The sequence below is a fragment of the Dermacentor albipictus genome, chromosome 10 (assembly GCF_038994185.2).
Source record: "Dermacentor albipictus isolate Rhodes 1998 colony chromosome 10, USDA_Dalb.pri_finalv2, whole genome shotgun sequence".
Lineage (NCBI taxonomy): Eukaryota > Metazoa > Arthropoda > Arachnida > Ixodida > Ixodidae > Dermacentor > Dermacentor albipictus.
In genome coordinates this window covers 41,246,318-41,263,382 of record NC_091830.1, presented here as the reverse complement: position 1 = coordinate 41,263,382, position 17,065 = coordinate 41,246,318, and the positions used below count along the sequence as shown (strand labels likewise).

At 45.1% G+C, this 17,065-nt stretch overlaps 1 protein-coding gene across 1 annotated transcript; it reads right to left on the bottom strand.

Moving 5' to 3' along the window:
- Positions 1 to 5,045: 5,045 nt before the first annotated feature.
- On the bottom strand, positions 5,046 to 8,002 carry LOC135907392 (uncharacterized). Its single transcript, XM_065439083.1, has 2 exons — positions 7,756 to 8,002; positions 5,046 to 5,554 (listed from the first exon to the last, which is right to left on the bottom strand). Exons 1-2 carry the CDS (start codon positions 7,853 to 7,855, stop codon positions 5,313 to 5,315), a joined length of 342 nt encoding a protein of 113 aa, XP_065295155.1. The 5' UTR covers positions 7,856 to 8,002; the 3' UTR covers positions 5,046 to 5,312.
- Positions 8,003 to 17,065: the final 9,063 nt, after the last annotated feature.

Genomic DNA, 17,065 nt, shown 5'->3' with positions numbered 1-17,065 from the left:
ATTAAAACTAGAATTTCTTAGCATTATTATGTGTTGTGATTCAGCAACTCCTCTACTATGAGAAAACCAAAATGAATTCAAAGCGGAAAAAATGAAATGGGAGAAAAAAAGAAGGACGAGAGCGCGGAAAAAACAAGAATTACATGAGAATGAGGCAAATGAAATACAGAATTTTGTGGGAATCAACATCATCTGCCCCACTTCTCTTTGTCCCACTTCCCCATTAAGAAAAGCACATAACCATTCCAGAAGGGTTAAAACTAACTGTTAGGGCCGTATATATGCCCGTACATGTCTGTAGACACCAGACGGTACGATAATACATTTTTGCGTCAGCAGATAACCAGCAATTAAGGAGAACAAAACACTTCATTATTGAAAATGCTTATAAAATACTGCTGAACTGTTACACTATGGAAGTAACACTTATGCCCATTAACCCCCGTATCGCATAATTCCTATGGGGACTATGCATCCATGGTATCCTGTAAAAGGACTTGTAGTTATGGTTGTGTCATATGGAGTTATTGATATGTGGTGTGTTGCATATGTGTTTTTTTTTTCAATGTGGATAATCCACTGACTCGGACTTAATATTTTTTTTACAATCTGTAACAAACTCCCTTGGCTTGGACGCTGTTATACAATGTGTTCTCTGCCGGATTTAACCCAAAATCTGTCCCGCATGCGCACATAACCGAATCATTATCACGCTGGCATTCCTGATAATGACACTTCGCCATTGTCTGACTTCCTTATGTTTAAAAATGTAGCCATAGGATGGCTAGGAAGATTTGGAATAATGCTCTTGATGACGCATATATGCTGAAATTAAGACGTTTAGGTGGCATATGTTTTATGCGCAAGAAATTCCCTAAAAACTCAGGCTGGCTGCCTGGACACTCTTGGGATCCGCTCCGGTTTCTGGTTCGAACTCGGGTATCCACAGAGGGTCCTTGCCTACACCGCGCGAGTGCCTAAAGCGTGGTTACTGGCCTGCGTTATACTAGGGCGTTGCAGCAAACTCGCTATCTGAACCCAAGCCGCCATCCGTCCCTATCACCGATAGCTGCTTGTCGGCGATAAGAAGACTTCGAGAGGTCGAATTAAACGCAAAACTGTTTTGTGCTACATAGTTGCAGCTCATAACTGGCTCCATGGATCTGGGAGCACACTACAAGTCTGAGCACACCCTGCTCACAGCGCCGAAGATGTTCACGTCTAAGCCATCGTTTTCGCTGTCACCAGACGAGAAAATTTAGTCACCTTATCCTGACCAATCGGAAAGGTCGAAGTGTTCGCAGCATCGCGCCGAAGTCCGCCCCTGATGTCGCACCTTCCCTCCCGCGTATGAGGCTCTCGGGAAGCAGCAGTCAACGCCGGTCTCGCGGCCTGACTTTGTCTCCTTGCAGTGATTAGCGAGCTGCAATTACCTGATGGTTGTTACCCCTTTCACACATGGGGCCTGTTGCAGACACCTCGAACGGACGTTCACCTCGCTCGCTGAATCGCCGTTATCAAGGCGTAACAACCAGAATGCCAGTCTTGCTAGCTGGTCGATTACCCTGGCTTCATTCGTGACGACACCTATAAGGGTAGTATAGATAGTAGTACTGCAAGGTGTGTCTTACTCACTCGACGTCTACCTGCAGCGGCGTTCCTTGCAGGTTCTTCGCGATATTACGAAACCAATTCAGGACAATCTTCACCGCCCAGCGGTCGAATTATGCACCTCTGTCCTTGAAACCCTTGAGTTCGGGGAGAGCGCGGGGAAAGTGAGCATGTCCTCAATGGAGATTAGTAAGAGGTGATTGGATGATTGCTGGAAGAAAAGTATGGAACTTAACAGCAACGGCGACGTGAAACGTTCCCGATAGGGGTGTGCAAAGCTTGGTGATGGGAATAGTTGTTTTTTTCCTTTCCTTCTTTATATTTTAGTGATAGGCAGGATACTAGGCAGTATAATAACAAGAGCTTGTAGACGCAACCCACCACCCCGTTCCAAAGGGGACGCTCATAGAATCCACCAATCCATTCATTTATTCATCCATCCATCCATCCACCCATTTATTTGGCGTGTCTGCTCGGTTTTAAACATGTGCATGGGCACGCACGTGTAATCCCGCCGCAGCTCTAAGGAAACTGTTGCGATACATACGCAGTGGCCGCCGGGTCAGACATACCTGGGACGTCTGGCAGCCTCCGGGTCAGGCCTCGCGTGTTTGCTACCCCTGTAATTGTTTCGCCTTCCAGGCGAAACTCTAGTTAATAAAAGCATGTGCATGCTTGTAGTGTGAAGGTGCAATAAAGATGCCATTGCTTCTTCGTGTACACGTTTCTTTTTCGTGCGGCGACCATTTCCTCTGACAGAGAGATCAACCAACGTTGTTTGCCCACAGCATTCTTTGTCTACTTCATCCACTTTCAGCCTCCCTGTCTAGCTATCAATGCGCCTATCTTCTATCCTCTTGCGCCTGCCCATTGGCCTAAGTTGTATACCTGCTTAGGTCACGAGATTTGCAATCTTGGCCGTGATGGTGTCGTTATTATTTCATTGTCGTCATTCAAATTTCGTGACATTTTACTCTCGTCTTGCCATTGTCGTCACGCCTTCTACCCCTACCAAGTGGCCCAAGTTTTCTACCTTGGGCCACAAATGCGGACTAGTGGTCGTAATGGCATTGTGGTTTTTACATGGCCGTCATTCCAGCTTTGCCATCCGACACTCGTCCTGTCGTCGTCGTCCCCCCCTTATTGCCATGGAACCACCATTCATTGTTTGTACATGGTGATGCCGTCGAGTTAGTTCAGTGGTCGAGTTCACACGGTCTCCACGAATAAATTAACGGTCCGAAGAGTATCCCGCATCCATGGAGTAAAAAAGCGGAGAACAAAGCGTAGGTGTGCAGCCGTTGCCACAACCGATATCGTTAGGCTATCAACGCTGTGTTGTCGTCACGCCTTGGTGGTTGCGCCGACTTGATTTCGACCGTCGTCGTTCTAACGTAATCGCGCAGTCGTCATCGTACCCCCGCAAAGCGTCGTCGTTTTCCCGCTGTCATGTCGTCTACCAAGCACGTTGGCGATAATTTGCGCCGCATTCACGAAACACCGTTATTCACCCCTGCCGTATACTCAAGAAGTGGTAGTAATTGGTTCATCAGGGGCAATACGCCTAACCTGTTCGCTTACTTTAACAATCAAATGCTATGTTTCCGGCATAACTTTTAGCCCAGCTGACTGTCAAACACATCCTTAGTGAAGGAACTCACTGAATTATTGACGGACTAGTTTATTGACTGATCGGTTGATTGATTCCACGTGATCTATCTCGCTTACATCCAACGCAATGCGTTTTATGTTACGAAGTAATTCAACGTAGCAACCTTTCACCGCACGAAAATAAACAAGGAGCGCACTTTATCAACTCTGATATCTCTTGACCACTCCAGACGAGTGTAAGCATAGAAAAATTCAATACATTCAGTTAGTGTAGCCGTATTTTTTAATCAGAAATTATTTTCACCAAGAAAGTGCGGAGACAGGGCTTTTCTATGTCTCTATGTCCAAAAACGCGCTTGAGGGGCTCTTTTGATGCACCACAACAACCGAGCGGCTAGAGCACTGCGGTGCAGGTCATAGGTTCAATCCCGACTCCAGCGGTCGCATTAGAAAGGCTATTTAATGTAAAAAAAGTCTGTCTACCGCAAATTAGGCGCACGTTAAGGAACCGCAGTCATTCAAACTTTTTCTCAATTCTCGAAATACAGCATGCCTCTTAACCTGATCATTGCCTTCCCACGCGAAACCCGGAAAATTATTTATGCTTTATCAACGTGCCCTCAATGCAGTGTCCGTATAGGGCAAATAAACTACACTGAAAATGTATTTTTCTCTTTCCAAATATCAACCTTGTTGCGCGAATGATCGTGAAATGTTTATTCAGCATTCTCCTCAAGCACCCTAAGTATTTTTGCTTACGATCGCTTCATGATTCGCGACATTCTTCCAGTGCAGCTCTAGAAGAAAAGAAAATGTGGCTTTTTGCTTTGTTAATTGAACTAGTGACCGTATAAGGTGAGGTCGGTGAGTGCTGCAAGAACGATGGAAGTATTCGGAAAGTAGTACGCAAGTAGGACCAGGTTGGCGGCATTGCCGGTATACGCGAGTAGCGCGATTATTGGGCTTCCAGCTTGATTCCAAGGTCCTCCGCCTGACATTTCCTCTGCTGGTGCCACCTACAGCTGAGGCCGTTGAACTCTTCATCAAGACACAGTGCTTTCTCACGGCGAGTCTATGGCGGTTTGACGTGAAACACCGCTAAAGCAAGTACCTCTAAGCACCTTAAGAGGCAGCAATCGGAAATGAAACTTTTTTTTTACAGATATCCCACGTGATCTGAGGGCAGATCGTTGACGGTGCACCTGCAGGAGTCCAGCAAGATGTGAGGAAGCGTAGGTTAAGCGTTCGTGCGTTTCCGAACGTGACTGACATTTCAATAGTATCGATACGCAAAATCCTCGCACGTTCTGGGGACTACGGCTTGCTTAGGATGTGGCTGCAGTGCGGCATCACTGCTCATATGCATTTGTTCAGGCTATGTAGGGTTTCAGACAAATATTTTTTCATTCACGTTTAAATTTGTGTTGCTTCTAACTGTTCATAATATCCACAATATTAATAAATATTATAGGATACGCTCACCAAACAAGAAAAGTTTAACACCAGATGAGCGCTGATCACCAGAGGAGGGAACTTTCGAGTATACATCACTGTGTACGCATCGTGCAGTAGTCTTCCCGGCGTACCTTGAGCAACAAAGCTGGTGATGCAACAACCAAACGTCACTTCCATTACCACTCAAGCCAAACTAAGCAGCATATTTTAGAATAGGCTATATAAAACTGTCGATATCGCGCTTTAATATTTCCACTACTATTTGCCCTCGGGTTCAATTATCAAGTGTTTTATAACCATTCACCAGTCGGTATATTACTGCTAGGGACTCTGTCGTGGCCCGGGCAGAGCCTGAATCAAGTTAATCATTTGTTTCTAGGGAAGTGTCGATTTACTCGCCACCAAGTAAGCGGTACAACGTGCATAACTGTAATGTGCCGACGTAGGCCGGTTGCTGCATGCCTACACGGGAACGTAGTGAAATGCAATACAGTTTTGTTAGACTCATGCGGGCATTGGATGAGTCGTGCTTCCCTCTTTCTCATCTTCTGCGCTGTTTAGTTTCCGGTTCGCCGCACAATGATCGGAGTCGTCGCCGTTTCCCGTGCGTTCCTCGCAATAGCTGCTCGACGTGGTCAGTCTCCGCGATAGATGCGGCTGACCAGGGCGCTCGCCAAGCGCCACTCGAGTGAGAGCATGGTCTTGTTGTGGCGGCGCATCACCAAGATGACGAGGCAGGACAGCGCTGCGAGCGTCATGCCCGCCAGGCAGAACAGCAAGAAGTTGCCCGTCCGGTCTGCGCGCATCCTCCCGTAGCGCAAGAACCTTCTCCTGCGAGCCCCAACGGAACGAGGTGAGCGTCGAGCCGCACCGAGATCTGCAGAGAGCGTGATTAGATAAAATCAGTAATTCGGGCCACATGTTTGGTCATGCTGGGATCCTGAGCAACCCTAGGGAGACAAAAACACATACGAAGTGTTTTTCAGCTGCACCGAAATATTTTTTTCAATTGTCTGTCGAATATAGCACTGTTTTATCCATTGATCTAAATTAGTCAGTGAGGCTGCCTTTACTTGTGCGAGAAATCAAAATACCTAAATGAATAATTAATTATGATTACACTAATCAACCTTTCTGAACATTTACATTAGGACGGGTATTTCAATTTACAAATTATAGCTAGTGAGCTTGGAAGACGTATCAACTGGGAACGAATTCTGAGTACGGCGCTGGTTTCAAGATGTGCGCCGTCCAACTTGCGATGAAAATGCCCTGCTGTTTCATCTGCTATTTTAAGAAAACGCTGTTTTGAGCATTGAAGCACAAAAGCAAGTGGAAGGTCAATGCATATCGTTGATCACGTTGAAAATTGTTATATCGCTATTGGCCTAGTCCTGACAATTCGTCCCAAGTGAATCCACCTTGCGAACTCACCGCGTACAATTTGCAAATGGAAATATGTGTAGTAAAGTAATGAATTGAAAACGTAATCAGTGTAAGTGTGCTAATTATTTAGTTCGAAATTCTGGTTTCTTGTAGAAGTAATGGCTGCCTCGCTGAGTAATTTCTGCTATCCACCACAGGCAATTTTTTTAAATTATTGTGCAGTTTAAACAAAGACAAGTATAAGAACGCGGTGGCTTAAGAAGCGAACGCCGGATGTAGTCATGCTTAGGTCGGTCTTTATCTCTCTTACGCTACGTAGAATTCTGCTGTGTTCACGCTCACTTGCGTATCTTGATTATGGGGGCATAAAAAAACGAAAAGCGAGTATCACGGGAAAATACTGAAGCAAAGTCGCAAAAACTGGGCAGAAACCATTGAGGTATGGTCGTCAAATTAAAGAGATAGCTTCCCGTAGCGCTGTGACCCTCTACTGAAAACCCTCGTTGGCTATCTGTATCATTTAATTCGTTCAGGCGTGCAAGTGCTGGGACTTTTCACCGCCTCCAGCACTGGTCCTCGTGACAAGCCAAGTTCAAACCCTTGCCAGGGAAGGTATCGTACACTGTAGTAGCAGGTTCGCCCAGTATTTGCCCACCAAGTCGCCAGCGTTGATTGCATGGTCTGAGGGACTGACACAATTTACTCGCTCACTTTACTACGCCAAGTTGGGATAGAAGATGAAAAAACACAAATGAAGGCTTCTGCGAAAAGGGTCTTCACCCCATGATAGGCCTGTGTTAACTACTAGCTCCCTGGCGCGTTGAAGAGAGCGTAGCGTGTCAAAAATCATGAGGGATAGGGTAATGCGGGCCGATAGTGGCGCGGGCCTCACCAAAGGCTACTACAAACGAAACATTGCCCTTAACGATCTGGCAACCAGGTGCTGTGTCATTTACTCAAACGCATGGAGGAATGAAAAAGACTAACTTCAGCAAGGCAGCTTGCTGTGACGTCACCCTTCCTTTCTTTCCAGGTCCACATTCGCGTGGGCTCTTGGGAAATATGCCCTCCATGGTGGCCGAAAAATAGAATGCATAGTTTGGTCAGTGGTAGCTTTGACTAACTACCTGTGTCACGATCGCTCTTGTAACCTCACTCTCCACTTCACTGTCCCTCCACAGCATAGCCAACTCGCCCTCGGTGGTTAGAAATTACCGCTTGCATATCACGTGAAGAAGTCCTCTTTCTACACGACCTTTCACTTAATGTTTTAGTTGGCTTCAACATTGTGACATGACACTCCCTCCTAGTATTTTTTTTTCCTCGCAATGGAAACCATGCACGGTCTACTTTCCAGGGACCACTGCGCAGATAGCCCGTGGAAGGAAAAGAGAGCGGCCTTTGAAGAAGTTGACCTCGCCACCTGCCCGACGCCACACTCTAAGTGCATTGTCATCTCGACAGAGCGAGTCCAAATGTTAACTACGAAAAGTCCTAGTAGATTTGAAAATGCAGTTCATTTGTTTTGTTTTTTTTAGTGTCACTGGTGGTTAGCAGAGCAAAGGTTATTTGCGCAATTTGTATGCACAATCCTTGAATCAGTGCTGTAGTTAGCTCATTAGCATGCGTAGAAAAGGTAGCTGCATCTTTAGTAAGTGGCTCGCACCCACGAGATGACCAACGAGTCCTGACCTTGAGCCTTAGTCAGGCCGCTCAGGGAAGAGCTGCTTCCTGGGTGGTCCTCCAAGCCGGGACCACTGGCGCTATTCTCGGAGGTCCGGGTGCCGCTCATCTGGGAGGCACTCTGGTCTTCGCTGGTGGATGACCGTAGAAGGCTCTGCTTCTCTTGATACCCGGGAATCGGCTGAAGGTACCTGCGTGCTTATCTCAAGTGTTTTTCGATGATGGTTCCTAGCATTGGCACACACCCACAACGGCGGGTTAACCATAAAATGGGTGGCAGAACGAGAAGAGGGAAAGAAATAAAAGTATTCGTAAGATCATGAGAGCTAGAAATATTTTTCGATACTATATACATTTAACAATGAAGGAATAAGAAACAGGTAACAGGTATCAGTCTGCGGTTACCCGCCCCCCCCACGCCCCCTCAAGTCTACCACAGGAAGAACAGACAACAGAATGCAAAGCTGAAAAACGAAGTCAGAGAAAAAAAAGCAAGAAAACCGGTAAGACTTGCACGAAAACGAATTAGGTCGAACAGAGAACTTCCATGGGAGAGTTATGCTCCTGCACTCCTGCTTGTCTCTGTTCCCGATTAAAAAACTTCGCATAGCGAATGATGAAGTTTTGCCAAGGACAAGGATTCCAATCATCGCTCGTCATACGTTAAATGCTAAAACCCCATATTATATACATATATATATATATATATATATATATATATATGTCAAAGACCTTTTTTTTTAGTGCAGGCTGCCGATGCACGGTAAAATTATGCGCACATGCATATATCTGCACGGGAAGGAGCACCTCATTTCATGAAAACTAATGGCGTCGATTGCGAATAAGCAGCCGGTGTGATAGCAACATTATACTTCTGTCCCCAAACCAGCAGCACCATAAGTTGAGCATGTAAATGTTGTAATCTGTGATTATATGTCACTTGTATATTTCTTTAGGTCATTTCTGTACCATGTCGTCCGCACACCCTCAGCAGCACGCAAAAGATGTTTCACGCACCGCAGTGCGACTGCGTCGCGGATACAGCTTACCAGATTTTATTTTTATTGCAAGAACAAACATACGGACACTCCAAGCAAATTTTCGCTGTCACCTTCGCCCCGATGTTCCGCATAGATTTCCGTATATGTAGGCTATACGTTTATCGAAGCCAGATATGAAAGACAGATACTCCACCATTCAACTAGATTCGAGTCAAGAAATCCCCAGCATTAAATTTTCTCGATCAGTATTGGGAACTTCGTTTTCGTGCGCCTCCGCTGTTTCTGGTCTACCTACTTTTCGGTCGTCAAGCCTGCAATCGCCTTTCACTGTTGCTAATGCTAATGTTGCTCACCATACCGGTCGCGAACTTGTTGGTAAGCTTCCTAGTTCTTTTCCTCCACTGTGAATCAACATTTGTCCTGTAAAAATATCTGAGCACTCTCAAAGCCCATTTACTTTCTGCCATATTCCTCGGTCGTTTTTCATAATCAATTTCACTGTGAGCTTCCCTCACTTCAACACTTGTCCAGCGCATATCACCTTGCACAGCTTCATTTGTAATCTCCCCTTGAGCGCCCAATGCGAGGCGTCCCACTGACCTTTTGTTGCCATCGATTCCTGATCGTAAGCCTGACTTCAAGCAAACAACCTTATTTCCAAATGTAAGTCCTGAAACAATTGCACTTTTCCACATACCCTGGAGCGCCTCGAACCCAGTGTATCCCTATAGCGCTCTGTGTTTAATTATGGTCCCATTTGTCTTCCCTTCTGCTGTTAGTGTTTTTTGCCTGTGTTTCCATGCATGTATTGCCTTCGTTTACCCACATACCATGGTGTTAGTATTCTTTCACACGAGGTATTTCTGGCCCTCCATTGACACTCTGTTCACTGTATTCATTCAATGCCATAACACATGATTCTTTAAGGCCAAATTTCATACTTAAATTCTCACCTTCCTGTCCACATATATTAGCCAGACATTGCATATCACTTTGCTTCACAGCCTAGCAACACAATGTATTGCGCATAAAACAAACCTGGAAGCTGCTGCTCTACTATAGTGTACCCGCCTGTTTGTATGAGAGCTTAAACCAGACATTACTTCCCTCTAGCGCCCTTTCCATGTTTGCCATGTACATCATGAACAGCAGTGGGAATAAAGGGCACCTCTGTCTCAGTGCCGTGTTGATATCAACTTCCGCCTCGTTCCTCATCTCCAGCCATTAAACGCAAACGTTATTTTGTAGGCAAATGCCTCTAAAGCTGTATGCAATCATCGCTTAAGCATTCCATTTCCAGACTATCTCACAAAATGTTGCGGTCTATGCTGTCATACGCTTCTGTAATGTCTAAAAAAGCCATATATAACAACCTCCTTTCTATTCTGGATATTTCAATACAATGAGTAAGGGCAAATATGTTATCATCCAGACGCTTACTGAATCTGAAGACATTCTAAAGTTCTCCCAGTATGCCATTACTGTCTGTCCATGCTTTGATTGCTTTGCGCGATCCTGGGGCGCCATCTGGTAGATGCGCCTACAAGCGAAAGCACGCACCAAATTTCAAAGAGCCATCGCATCCCTCTTTAATAAAACTTGCGGAGTACACTTGACACACACTACATACGTGCGTTCTAGTGTTGATGCCTGTTTCTAAATTATAGTATGAGTATTCGTAGTGTAATTATATGAAATATTTTAGCCGATAATTTAGCATTTAATTCCTTTACTAAGGCAAAGCTTCATTTACCTTCTAAGTCTGCTACAGCCCTACATTATTAGTAAGAAACAAGCCGATACGGCCAGAAGAAGGAACTGTTACTTCTGGTGGGCTAGACTTGTTGCTTCCTTTCCGTGTTGCACTGTATCAGTTATAGAATGCAATGGCAACTCGCCCAGTCCTCAACACTAGCGCCATTTATTTACCTTCCTCTCCGTGGTCTGCTGCACCTGGTCGAACAAATCTCGACGAAAAAGTGGGACGATACCGGTCGAAATTGTTAAAAAAATGAGACGATCGCTGATATAGTGTCCTAAAACTTTTCTGTCATTGTTTCTCATTATTACTGTTTAACACTCTGATTTTAATAATTACACGACTTCACTGGAAACAATCTGTAATTTAGTCCTTGTTATATTATGTTTTTTATGTTCTTCTTTTCCCTAGTGAATCGTACACTAAATAATTATTTTTCATCTCAGTTGTACTTGCGGTTGTAGGTTGTAAACAGATACGGTTTATAGATGTCTTGTATTCTATGTATTTTCTATGTACTGCCCCCCTTACTCAATGCCTCACTTTGAGACCTGTAAGGTATTTTTAAATCAATAAATAAAAAATAAAACGTGGGCCAATCACGGAGACCGTCTAATCCGTGGTCACGTGAGGCAGGCGGGTCGCACACTGTGGGTATCCGCTTGTCACTGACATGCCGGGCAGGCGCCTTTTCGGTATGCCGCGATATATGGTGGAGAACAAGAAGCGGATTTACGCGTGCATTACAGCGGATCTGGGACACAAAATTTTTGCGGTAAGAATATGAACACTACTCTTCTTTCCGCGCTTTGAAATGAAAACGTATTGCAGAGCAGTTATTCAAAACGTTTCAATCAGCATTTCATGCTCCGCCTACCGTTGATTCCAACAAGTGCGTTGGATCTTCTGCATTTCGAGTTTCTTTTTTTTTTCTTCCGTATCGCTTGAAATGTGTCCTACGTCAAGATTCCAAGTGGCCTGCAGCAATTTTTCTCTTGAGGGATAATGGCAACCTGCTGTTCATGATCTGAGAATCTCGACTATTCCTCAGTGGTTTGGCAATTCTTATCTAAATTACATGGGAATGAAAAAATAGTTTATCTCGGCTTACAATTATTTGTTGAGGCTTCTTCGTCAGAAACAAAAGCTTAAAATCTAGTAAGTCTAGTGAACATTGGCGCGTGTACGTGTTTATAACGTTTCATACCATAATGTGTACGTTATCGCTCAGCTCAGCACGGGCCTGCATGTATTGCAACTTTCTCGAATGTTATCCATGGTAATATCCGTTGTCTGCTGTCACCGAACCTTGTGCATTCTGATTGCGTGAAGCGAATTGTGAAGTACTTTCTGCAAGACAGCGGTCACCAGTGCTTACTCTGTAACCTTCGATGACTCACGTATAACAGCCGACGCACTTGACCCCCAGATCAGATTTTCGGTGATCGCCCACTGCGCTGGCCGCGATTTTGTTTTCAGTGTAACTTGCTGTTGGGGGCACAAGGTCACCGAATAAAGAGTTAGTTCCGTGATAAACAGTTTTGCTACTGCGTTCTTCAGCGTCACTATTACGTTACAATATATAAAAAGCAGATATGTATATAGGCAATCAATGTTTTTACAAAGACAGTTTAAATTTGCAAAATTGAAAAAGATCTTAAGTAGCTAGTTCACACTCGGTAACCAGGTAATAATCAACGATGTCACAATCCTGTTAAACATACATCTTAAATTTTGTAAAGCAGCGAAGCTTATCGCATTCATCATACCGTTTTCAAATATAGCACTACTCTGTGTGTAATAACTTTGTACAACTGTCGTAAGCATTTTAACGAATTTACATAAGCTGTAAATTCATATAGCAAGTTCGTGCAGTTTAGATTCTGAAGCAGATGGAGTTTGCACAACTGAAAGATTTGTTTTTAGACCAGCTTTAGGAATTTGCGAACTTCGTGCTTGACTTCTTTGCTCTATACACTTACCGATTCATCCGCAATTTTTATAAAAATAAAGGTCCTATGTGAAGGTTCCACTTCCACGCAGATACTAAATTTAACTTCTCTCAAGTGCAACACACTTCAGTCAAACCGGTTCGCGGTTTGTCTCATTGGAGTATTTCTGCTTTTTATATGTATTTTTGTAGATAATTTGGAGCTGACCCCATGCTAAAACTTCCTATTAGTTAGTTCTGTTATATTAGTTAGGTAGGAGGCAGTTCAACAGGAGACACTCAGCAGACCAAGCTACGGCAGTTATGTATGTCTACAGTCGACAGACGTTGGAATTTGTGACATCGGTCCATTCTTTGGTGAAGTTACTGTAGAACACTGTTCCATCAGTGAAAGTGACAAGACATGCTGTAATTATTACACATCTTATAACACCGTATTTCCTGAAATAAGCGTTGCCAAGCCTTTCGTTATTTCAGTCGAATATGTGTTGAGGAGATAACCATCTAGGATTTTCTACCGATTCCCTAGAGTGGTTTCTCTGATTCCCGCCTGGATACCGTATGCTTCGGTAAATCTTGCGAACATGCCATTTTGACGTAAAACTCATGCTTAACTAATATCCTGCAAAATGAGAACATCTGCCTAGAGGAAGCATGTCTCGTACATTTAGAAATTGGATCAGATCCGAGGAACTCGGAACGCGAATTTAATATGCCTTGAAGCATCTTTTTTACACAGTCACTGCCCCTTTTGACAAATTATTCAAATCTGTTTACAAGTGTCTAGTAACGCACATCATACAGTTATGGAGGGTGGTCTCTGAAAGACAAGGCCGCTGCCCTCTTCATTCATGCGAGTGGTACTATCCTCCGCAATTCTCCTTGACGGAGTCAAAAAGTGAGTCAAGCTCTGTGGAGCCAGAAATTAGGGTTGTTGCCGAAAAACAAAGGGCCCTTGTAGTCAAGCTAACTTCCAAGCAGTGAACCAAAATGCCAAAACGGCGGCAAACGCATTCGGTAAATTCCTATTTCTCTCGCCATCTCTCACTCTCTCGCTCTGTGCGAAAAAGAGAAAGAGAAAGAGCCATGGAGCCTGACATTTTTCAAAAATCTCTAGATCAATGTACCTTGTCGATGTATTGCATAATACATCTTGCGGTCAACAATAAGGCGTATTCCTTGCAAGCGGTCTCGAGTTCATCATCATCATAAGCCTGGCTACGCCCACTGCACGGCGAAGGCGTCTCCCATACTTCTCCAACTACCCCGTTCATGTGCTAATTGTGGCCATGTTATCCCTGCAAACTTCTTAATCTCATCCACCCACCTAACTTTTTGCCGTCCCCTGATACGCTTCCCTTCTCTTGGAATCCAGTCTGTAACCCTTAAGGACCATCGGTTACCTTCCCTCATTACATGTCCTGTCCATGCTCATTTCTTTTTCTTGATTTCAGCTAAGATGTCATTAACTCACCCAATCTGCTCTTTTCTTATCCCTTAAGGTTACACCCATCATTCTTCTTTCCGTAGCTCTTTGCGTCATCCGCTATTTAAGCAGAACCTTTTTTGTAAGCCTCCAGGTTTCTGCCCCGTACGTGGGTACTGGTAAGACACAGCTGTTATACACTTCCTTTTGAGGGGTAATGGCAACCTGCTGTTCATCATCTCAGAATGCCTGCAAAACGCATCTCAGCCCGTGCTTATTCTTCTGATTATTTCAGTCTCATGATCAGGATCCGTGGTCACTACCTGCCCTAAGTAGATGTATTCCCTCACCACTCCTAGTGCCTCGCTACCTATTGTAAACTGCTGTTCTCTTCCGAGACTGTTAAACATTACTTTAGTTTTCTGCAGATTAATTTTTAGACTTACCCTTCTGCTTTGCCTCTCCTGGCCAGTGAGCATGCATTGCAATTGGTACCCTGAGTCACGAAGCAAGGCAATAGCATCAGCGAATCGCAAATTACTAAGGTATTCTCCATTAACTCTCATACCCAATTCTTCCTAATCCAGGTCTCTGAATACACGCTATAAACACGCTGTGAATAGTATTCGAGAGATCGTATCTCCGTGCCTGACGCCCTTATTTATTGGGATTCTGTTGCTTTCTTTATGGAGGACTACGGTGGCTGTGGAGCCGCCATTGATATATTTCAATATTTTTACATACGGCTCGTCTACACCCTGTTAAGAACGGCGCAGCCGAGGTGCAAGTTTTGCCAGCCAGTTGCGAAAGCGGTGGCAACCTTTCTTGGAACGCCACCGTTACGCAAGAGAGGAGGGCATAAAAGCTACGACATAACCGCTCTCTTTAAACTGAAAGTCTGCTTGCCATGGCGCCTTAGTGACTATGGCCTTGTGCTGATAAGCACGAGGTGGCAGGATCAAATTCCAGCCATGGCAGCGACGTTTCGATGGGGGCAAAATGCAAAATGCCTGTGTATGGTAAAGAACCCCGGCTGGTGAAAATAATTGAGAAGTCGTCCACTACAGCGTCCTTTATAAACAGATCATCTTTCTAGCAGGTAAGATCTCTCATTTATTATTTGTTTCTCAGAAGGTTTGCTACGGGCACGTGACAAATGTGTACAAAGCATAAAGTGCCAGAACACTACAGAAACAAAAAATTTACAACGCCTTTTATATTGGCACTGCAGGTGCTTCGATCGATCCGCGGTGGTGGCGCCCTTCAGAGAGCCAGCGACGACGACAGCGCGCTAACCGACCATGAACATCCTTCGGAGAACGGGATACTACGGCAGCGTTAATCTTCCATGCTCCTCGTTCGAAGAATTGGTGACGGCAGCAGGGCGGGCCACGTTTGGCGCCCAACGTATTGTTGGTTGATTTTCCGGGTCTTCATGGTCTCTCTCAGCAGCAAGAGGAGCTTCCCTAAGAAGAGGCTGCTTTGCGGTACGGGGGCCCCAGGATTCGTCACAGTATGCTGACACTCGTGGCGACTACAGGAGAAAGGCAGCTCTGGAATTTAGAAGCGCAAGACAATGGACAACCGGCGGCCGCGCTGCAGGGGTCAGCTCGGAGAACCGATGCGCCTATCAAGACTCAAGATAATGGACAACAGGCGGGCCCGCCACGAGGACTTTCTACGACGACTCGAACGGTTCTCTCACCTAGGGAACTAGGGACCAATGGAGTGTTTATAAGCAGCTGTTGTCGGCTGTTAAAGTGTGCTCGTCGTCGTTCTCTGTGCTCGTGTTCGTACTCGTAAGCTGTGTGCTGTATTTTCGTCTTGCGTGCTCCATTTGGGAGCCACGGTATACTGTCGATGTACCTCTTGTTTAAACTGTAAATACTGTAAATAAACCCTGTACGCCTAGTTCCTCCCAAGTTCCTCTCTACGACCTACAACTCCTTCAACTGGGTGCAACGGCGAGATCGTCGGACAACTCTAACAGCCCGAAAATGGGCACAAAGCGCATGCCCTCGTATTTACTCGCCCTGCTGTCTCGTTTAGTGTTCCAGCACTAATTACTCGCAAAAAAATCAAACAGCTCAATCCGTCAATCTTGTAATTTACATATCGATTTCTGTCTGTGTCCGCTCTGAGCGCTGCCGATAAAGATTGATTTAAAATTATGCGCTGTTGGCATATTCACGACTCATCGTGCGTCGTTACTTGAGCGCTACAGGTACTCACCACCGCTGCCTATGACGACCCCTTGTGAGTCGCGATCCGCTGTCTGGGAAACGCAGCAGCAGAAAATCGACTCCAGCACGTCTTTTTTCTTTCTTTTGTGATGGGCGTTTTAATTAAACAGCGGCTCTACTAATCGCGATAATTCGCTTACAAATACGAAGACGTCGCACGCGTCAACGGGCGGACGCACGACAACTCGAAGTCCGACTAGCTGTCGGTCACTCGCGATACACACACACACGCACACTCACACACAATGCTTGCCTGAGACTACGGAACCAGAAACATCGACAACGAGGAAAAAAATTTGCGCAAGCGCCACCCTGGCAAAACACCGCGACACTTTTTTTTTTACCTAGCAGTACGGAACAGCGCGCAAAAACGTTGCCTAGACAACGAAAACGCCAAGTGATATCGCCGAAAGTTCGTCGAAACCAGTGAGAAAGCTGCAGACAAAAGTGTAGTCATATCATTTTTGTTCAGGGTAATCGTGCATAATATCCACCTTTTCTGAACGCTGTATTTGTTTTACCGCATACACTTTCGTTTCTTTCCAGCTATAGGAACAGTGTGGAGCTCCCAACGCATCGTCAAAACTAGACCAGCATGTCTTGAATGCTAGGCATATACCAGCGAGTGGTAACATTTGCGCCTGCGCTGCGCAAGAACCTTAACGGTACCAGCATAAATGGTACTAATTTAGAAGACTAAAATATATATACGGTAAGTAGGTCGTGCAAATCTACGAGCAGTTTAAACTTGATTAAACCGAACTTGCTGCCTCATATGTGGCATTTATAGCGATGTGAGCACAGCGGGTAAAGCTGAAATAATTATGTACTTCAGAGCACAACTCTTAGGCGCCCGTTACTACTGCGAGCGTCGGCGTCAGCGACGGTGGTGGCGTAACCGAGCGAATGAGCACAGCGAAAGATGAGAGTGAACGCGGG